The sequence below is a fragment of the Gymnoscopelus microlampas genome (assembly GCF_963454915.1).
Source record: "Gymnoscopelus microlampas genome assembly, chromosome: 11".
Taxonomy (NCBI): Eukaryota; Metazoa; Chordata; class Actinopteri; order Myctophiformes; family Myctophidae; genus Gymnoscopelus; species Gymnoscopelus microlampas.
Genome location: NC_139948.1, coordinates 13,858,377 through 13,865,947, shown reverse-complemented (window position 1 = coordinate 13,865,947; position 7,571 = coordinate 13,858,377). Strand labels below are relative to the sequence as shown.

At 41.1% G+C, this 7,571-nt stretch overlaps 1 protein-coding gene across 2 annotated transcripts; it reads left to right on the top strand.

Annotated features, from left to right (window-relative positions):
* Positions 1 to 1,792: 1,792 nt before the first annotated feature.
* LOC311056478 (uncharacterized protein) lies at positions 1,793 to 6,395 on the top strand. Of its 2 annotated transcripts, none has more exons than XM_084073125.1 (5): positions 1,793 to 1,810; positions 2,299 to 2,483; positions 2,608 to 2,718; positions 3,214 to 3,351; positions 4,544 to 6,395. In XM_084073125.1, exons 2-5 carry the CDS (start codon positions 2,481 to 2,483, stop codon positions 4,628 to 4,630), a joined length of 339 nt encoding a protein of 112 aa, XP_083929251.1. In that variant the 5' UTR covers positions 1,793 to 1,810; positions 2,299 to 2,480; the 3' UTR covers positions 4,631 to 6,395. The 2 variants fall into 2 exon arrangements, with proteins under 2 accessions (XP_083929251.1, XP_083929250.1); XM_084073124.1 differs by having other exon boundaries at positions 1,800 to 1,810; positions 2,289 to 2,483.
* The last annotated feature ends 1,176 nt before the right edge of the window (positions 6,396 to 7,571 follow it).

The following is a 7,571-nucleotide window of genomic DNA, read 5'->3' as shown; positions in this document are numbered from 1 at the left end:
ATGTTCAGTTCTATGAGTTATATAGGTTATAATGAGACTGAGAAACACCCACATCAATGTACAATGCACAATGCTCGGTGTACACATGTGCATGCACAACATATGCCAACACTAGTCTCCTTACGTGTTTTGTTTACTCCATTTTGTCAAGGTTTGGTTCTCTAGCTGCTCGTCCTAGTGCTCATCTGCTGTTGTTGTTGTTGCTGCTGCTGCTGCTGTGATGAGAAGGCACACACACACACACACACACACACACACACACACACACACACACACACACACACACACACACACACACACACACACACACACACACACACACACACACACACACACACACACACTTTGTGTATTTAATGTCTCAAGGCAGAAAATAGCAGATCTACAACATCTCAAAGCAGTGCAGCGCACTGCTTTGTGAGTTTGTAGATCAGATATGTTAATCGCGCGCAACACAGACGTGCAAAGTGTAAATCTGGCTTTACGTGTAAATTCTTACACTTTCAAAGATAAATAAATATTATTTGACTTTGAGCACATTAAGCTACACATGAAACCCCTAATTCCTCTACAAGATTCGACACAACATTGGGATCCCCCTGTATTTGTCAAAACTCAAAATACTTCCAAAATGTCCACAATCATAACACCAGAGGCAGCTCCACTGATCATGTTCAACCCAGATTTGGCACAAACAAGGGAATGAACTCGTTCTCATGCTATTCAACAAAAATGTGGAATGCCCTACCCAAAGGAGTAAAGGAGTGTAAAACCCTACTCACTTTCAAAATTGCCCTAAAGAATCACCTTCAGGAGGCTGCAATTCCAAATTGGCCCCTGTCAAACCTACCATATTCACTCCAGTGCTAATGTGAGTGAATTTTTCGATGCTGCTACGGAAGAAGAAAGTAAACCAGTTAATAAATATGAGTTCATGTCATTTGGGGTCCTGAATGATACCGATAGCTGGGCAGAAAGGGAAAGGTTTTATGGTAGACAAGACCTCTGGGGGCAGATGGGGCCATGCAAGGCCTCTGCTCCCTGGACAAGGTCCACATGCAAAGTTAGCCCATAATGTTGGGAAATGCACTGGTCCTCTGTTTTCTCAGGCCAGGCGAGGGTTACATGTTACGTATGTCAAATTATGTATGTATGTATTTATGTATTTGTTTATTTTATTTTCAGCTGCTGTGGAGGTCCAACAGGTCCAACCAGGCAACAGTCAGATATACCATCTACCAACATGGTATTGTCTATACACCACTTTGTATAATTTCCAGACAGTCCAGATCAATTATTCTATGATAAATGATTTCGTTCATGGTGATATTCCTTTTTCTTCCACAGGGTGACGCTGGTGGCCCGTTGATGTCTAAATATAATGGTTCTTGGGTGAATTTTGCAGTGCTGACTTTGAACAGCAGTAGTAGTGCCATAAACCAGTGTGATGAATAAACAGCATAATGACATGCCCAGAAAGACTATGGACGCTTGTCTAGTGGTTATTAAATAGCTATGCCTGCAGCATATAGGCTCCTCCGGGATTGGGTTCTAACGGTTCTATGTGCATGCATGTAGGTGGAAATACTGGCGATGCGAGGTTAATGTGCATGTAGTTTGAGCCTTCCGGGGTCCCGTCATCGGTCCCTATAGCAACATGCTGGAGACGCTCAACATTTTAGCCAACAAGCTAATGTCGTTGCCTCCACAATCAACACATACCAGATTGAAAACAAAGACAATAAAAGACAAGAAGAGAAGGGAAAATACTACCACCAAACAAGTCTTACAACTTACAACGGCATTGACGGTAACTTACTTCGTTGGCTGTCTGGAGACGTTACATTGTTATTCTTTCTGAATACAACTATAGTGTGTAGAAAAAAACAAGCCTAATTATAGTCTGAATTCGAGTGTTTGCCTTTAACGAAAATTAACACAATTAGCCTGCAAAGATAGTTAGTGACCTAATTCGTGTATATTTAACTAACGTTTGCAAGCGAGTTATTTAAAAATATTATTAGGCTATTTGTTTGTTTGGTGTTTAGTTTACATTTGGTTCGTTTGATTTGTAATTGAAACTGCAAAAGGTTTATTTGAAGCTGAAAACTATTTTTATATGCAATTCTATGTATGTTTATTTAATTTTTCCCCCTTTTCGTTTTAGTCTTAGTTTAAGTTAACTATAATAACCCTGCCTGAACAAACAGACAACAGGACAACAGGAAGCATGCAGAGTCAGACCACATGGATTATCAGTAACTTGAAGAACATATATAACTTAACAGTTACCTTCAGGCAAACCTACAGAGAGCAACCATAAGCTGCTGAACTGAAGAAGATGAAGTATCATTGAAGATCGCCTAACAGATGCTGCTGGTGGCTCTCCAGATTATGTAACTCCAGCCTCTGTCCCTCCCAGGACATCCCAAGAGATGTGAACCCTTTGATGGTTACAGGTGACCTCTAAGGCAGAAACCATGGTGGGTGAGATATGTCAGTTACATAGATCAGTGTGGATACAACAACATCTTGCTGTCTGCGTCTCAGTGAGACTTCTCTCTGTCTGTGCCTATAGTGAGACGTGTTTAATGTTTTGGTCCTCAGGTGCTGCCTGTGTGGGAGCTCGCTCTCCCTCTTCCCGGCGTGCTGATGATCGCTGTGGGTCTTTACATGATTGTCCTTGGGATGGTGCTGTGGCTCTATCATTGCCTCAGGGTTGGTACACTCCTCTACACAGCTAAATTAACCCAGGGGCCCTTCAGTGTGTTCAGGGGGGTCCCCAGCTAAATGAGTTAATATAGCATCCAAAAACACTTTAACCCTATATACTTGGGCTACTTGAAAATAGCTGATCTACAAGCTCACAGCTACATCAGCTATTGCAGTGTGCAACTATAAGTATAACTCCAGCTTAAGGTTACCACCACTACTAACAGTAACAATATACCAAGAATATCTTTAACGATTAACCCATTAATACCTGGAACGCATCTGTGTCACTTTAGATTTCTTTGGCTATTCAAAAATAGCAGATATACAAGCTCATAGAGCTTGTAGATCTGCTATTTTTTGAAAAATCTTGAACTTTTTTTTTTTTTTTTTTTTTTAAATGTTAGTAGTTAGAAAACATTTTTAAGAATCGCCTCAGGTCTTAATGGGTTAAACACCAAGCCATAGTAACAAACTGTTATGCCTTCCTGTGCTCCACAGGACCGTTGTTCTTGTGTGTGCGGCGACTGCTGTCCAGATGTCAACCCATGTGAACAGTGTTTGACGTGGGGTGAAATGTGTGATTGTCAGCTACCAAACCTCTGCTCATGCCTGGGCCAATCACACCCCACTCCTTCGGTGAGTAAATCCTAAACCGATCATCTATAGTGAAAAGGTTATAGGTCTATTTGTTATGATTTATTCTGAGGGCTGAGAAATGCGGGTCATTGACTGGGTCTAAAAGTAGGAGAATTATTTTTAGATTATAATGTTTTGGCATTTTATGCTTTATTCCAGATAGGTCAATGTAGAGACTAGAGACAGGAATCCAAGGGCAGAGAGAAAGCATAGACATGTGAGACAAGACAGGGATCAGATTCGAAATTGGGTCCACATGCAATTAATAGTCCTGAAAATATATGTTTTCGAACTGTTGTTTGTGAGTACATCAACATAAAAAGTCAAATAAAATGCAATTTGTATTCAGAACAAGGTTGATTTTTCACAGCAAATTAAAGCATCAACCTGTATGAATTAGACATTAACTACTATGTATGAATCATTTTGATGCAAAATACTCACTGGCAATTTTCATTTTGTTAATTTGTCATGCCCCCGATGTGCAATGACCTTTAAAAGCTGTGTCTACCAACCAGGCCAACAGTCACCGCTATGGTGCTCTCAAGTAGCCTGCAGTACGTGTTTGTGTGTTGGCATTGATTGGACACAAAAGAATGGATAAGTTCTCTCTTTAGGAGCTGAGTACAACTCAACGTAAATAATTAATTGCATAACACGCAGACCTAGAATTTCATCATTTTAGGGGCAAGGTCACTTGGCCTTTGGTGGTACAAAGGCCAAATGCCAGGGCAGGAAGGCCATCAAATAAAATACGATTTTAGTCCATTGAAAGAATTCATTGAATTTAAGGGTTAAGGGTGATTTTAAATTGAATGTAGACTATCTCTAGTGAAATAAATACATTATGGTATTTAGAATCTGACCCATGCTCAGTCCTGCACCAATTAAAGTCACTGGATTGGTTTAAAGATGGGGACTCAGAATCTCAACAAAAGACACTGGTGTCTACATATTGACAAGAAAGAGAGGAGAAAGTGGTACAGTCAGCTGGGGCATTAAGGCCACTGTGGCCTCAGGGCTTGCCATTATTTTGAGGGGCACAAGGCCAAACTGATGGGCAACGATGGCGATTGCCTTTGTGGCCTCCCTGAAATTCCTGCCCTGATAACACGACAAAAAGGTAGCTGTGAGACTTAGAAGAGCTTTTGTGCCCTTCTTGCTCCAACTGTCCCACTTTTTTTCTCCATAGTGTCCCAGGTGGGACTGTGCCTGTACCTGCCAACCTCCGGAGTGTGAGTCCTTCAACTGCCTCTGTTTTGAGATCAAGATCAGATAGGACTATATGGCAAGAGAAGTGGGTTACTCCGCCTCTGTATGCCTTCAGCTTCTTTTCACCTGCCAGTTCACCTGCGAGGAACTTCACCGGAAGACGTTGCACATGCGGAGGAACCACCCTACTCCTCACAACTCAACACCCCTGCTGACAGCCGCCCTCGACCAACCTGTAGCCGTCATGTGCTCGTATGAACACCCGGCCAAGCTGGAGGCGCCGTCGAGGATTCGAACCCCTAGTCTCTGTGGTGGTGGGCAGGAACTTTAACCCCGCACCACCTGAGTCAAGTGCCCCCTGTCATCTAATTTTAAAACCTAATCAGCAGAAAAAGTTAATTTCATCGTCATCAAATCATGCTAGTATCTGGAGTGTTGCCCATTGTTGCCCATTTCTTAAAGGGAAACGTCATGATTTTCAACATTACCTATATATTTGTTATTATTCTGCAAAATAGTTAATTTGACTTAATAGAATATAAATCAGGTTGACCGGTGCTTGCCTACGAAATGCGTCATGGGGACTGTAGGAATACAGAGAATGTCTACAATAGACAGTAAGGGTAATTCTCTCTGTCAGTATGGATAGTATGGAAATTATTATTGTTTCTATAGACTATGATAATATCAACAGTGTAAGGGGTTCCCTTTTAATCTTGCATTAGGACAAGAGCTGTATTCATGAAACATCTTAAGGCTAAAACTAGCTCATAACTGTCGGATTTAGGAGTGAATCCTAATTATAATGGATGTGTCAGTACTCATTTTAAAAAGTCATACATTTTAGGGACGTCGGGTTGAAAGTTATTACACTTATATGGAAAGATGGCAACTGCAGCCTTGGTTTTCGCATTATTTGTGAATGTTTAGTAGTGTTGATCATTTATCAGATCTACTGTATGTGACATACTGTATCAGAGGGCAGGGTAATAGCACCACCGTTGGATGTTTCTAACCACTAAATCTTGTTACCGTGTTAGTCACATCAAACAGATTGTATCATATAGCTTGTATCATGATTACTGATAATAATAGCACATGTGCTTAAAAGTTGTTTGCGAAAATGTTCTGAGAGGACTGAGGGCAAAGAACAACTTTAATATTGGACTTTAATTGAATATTCTGGAGGTCATGACTTCATAATGAGCAGAAATGTCACATCCCATTGAGAACCACTGAATAGAGAGAACCCTGACAGACGGAGTGACTACAGCACTATGAGTCAGGGCAAAGCTCAAATCAAGATAATTTTAAGTTTACATACTGTATGTAAGATTGTCTATTTGACAGTTTTGGCCACTTTCAGCCTATTTTGGGCATGTCATTGTAGGTAGGCAAACATTGTTTTGTTTTTTTTAAATAGCAAAGATCGGCTATTTCTGCCGCATGACACCACCATAAGCCAAAGTCTAAAATGGGGCATAAGTGGTTAATGCAGTCCTGAAAGAGAAGAAAATATTAATTGACTTTCAATGAGTTGTCCTTCAGCCTTATGTGTGCCACGTTTACAACTAAGTGACAATGTTGTGTCTTATGAGGTGAATTATTGATGATGTTGATCTGCAGCGCGTCGTTGTAATGAGTATTTTTGCATTAGCTCTGTCACCAAAACTCTTAAAGCTCTAGGCTGAGCTGTTGATTTATATGGTCTTCTGACCGTGTCACAGTTTTGTTCCTTTTTGTGTACTTCACCACTTGCTTCACCGTTTTAAGCAACTTTTTTACCTTGCAAAACATAGAACTATAGAACTCAAATATATTGCCTTTTTTAACTTTATATCGCATTGATTTATTGAAATAAAAAACTTTAACTTTTTTACAAAATAATCCAGCTGCTATAGAAGTTGTCTGTTTATTCCTTTCTTTGTCTTGCTTCTTGCTTTATCTACATGCAGTCCCAGTTATCAGCAGATTGTGATCACACGTGACAATTGTCACCTGACCAATTCACTAAATAAATATTACTGTAGCTGGAGAGTGGTCTCCTACAATGCATTATTATCAGCCGGTGAGCAGTCACAAGGTGTCTGTCGTGCTGCGTTTATCGTGTTGCTGCTGGTATTTGGAAACTAGGCCCTTTTTGGCACATCATGCCCTCTCTGTCACACCATAGCAGGTTTACAAAAACAATGGTTGAGTCAAACATCTCATGTCCACATCCTTAGGCATGACAAACTTGTATGTGTAAGAAGGCAGCGCACAGGCGAGAGAGATATTTTCAAACAAAGGAAGGCTGGATTGTGTTCCTGATCTCGACCACATTTGGGGACACTATTGTGTGTGTGTGTGTGTGTGTGTGTGTGTGTGTGTGTGTGTGTGTGTGTGTGAGAGAGAGAGAGAGAGAGAGTGTGAGTGGGTGTAGTTTTGTTTCCTTGTGGGCCTGTAAAGCCCTTTGACACTGTGACGAATACAGATGAACTTGTCTATGCAAGGGCGCCGATACTGTGGGTGCCTCGGAGCTAAAGCCCCCAGGAGAAATGACGAGCACCCATCACAAACTAAAAGAAAAAAAAGAAAAAAAAAAAGAAAAAGAAAAATCCTCCGACATCTACACTTCATGGACTACATTCTTTGTACCAAACTAACCGCATTAAAGCAACAAAAAAGGGTTAGGGTTAGGGTGGGTTAGAAAACGCACTGGCCGCGCATGCACACGCGCTGTGCGCGAATGCGTTGCGCCCCCAGTAGCTCGCACATAAATCGGCGCCCCTGTGTCTATGTGTGTTTGTTCTGAGATCAAAGTTAGTAAGTCAAGCTAAAGAACAGGACAGTGTGGTGTGCAGTTTAACCTGTACTTGCATGGCAAAGATCACAAATGAAGAACACTGTTAATTTAACTCAGAGAGTATTTACCTGTAACCAAATGGAAGAAATCTGTGTATAGTCTGTGGCTCAACCACAACCACATCTCATATTATATCTCTCCACTACAGCCAATGGCTGACGAG

Coding starts and splice junctions, on each gene's coding strand:
- LOC311056478 (XM_084073125.1), top strand. Junction 2,719..3,213: donor GGCTCTATCATTGCCTCAGG/GTTGGTACACTC, acceptor TGTGCTCCACAG/GACCGTTGTTCTTGTGTGTG. Junction 3,352..4,543: donor AATCACACCCCACTCCTTCG/GTGAGTAAATCC, acceptor TTTTCTCCATAG/TGTCCCAGGTGGGACTGTGC.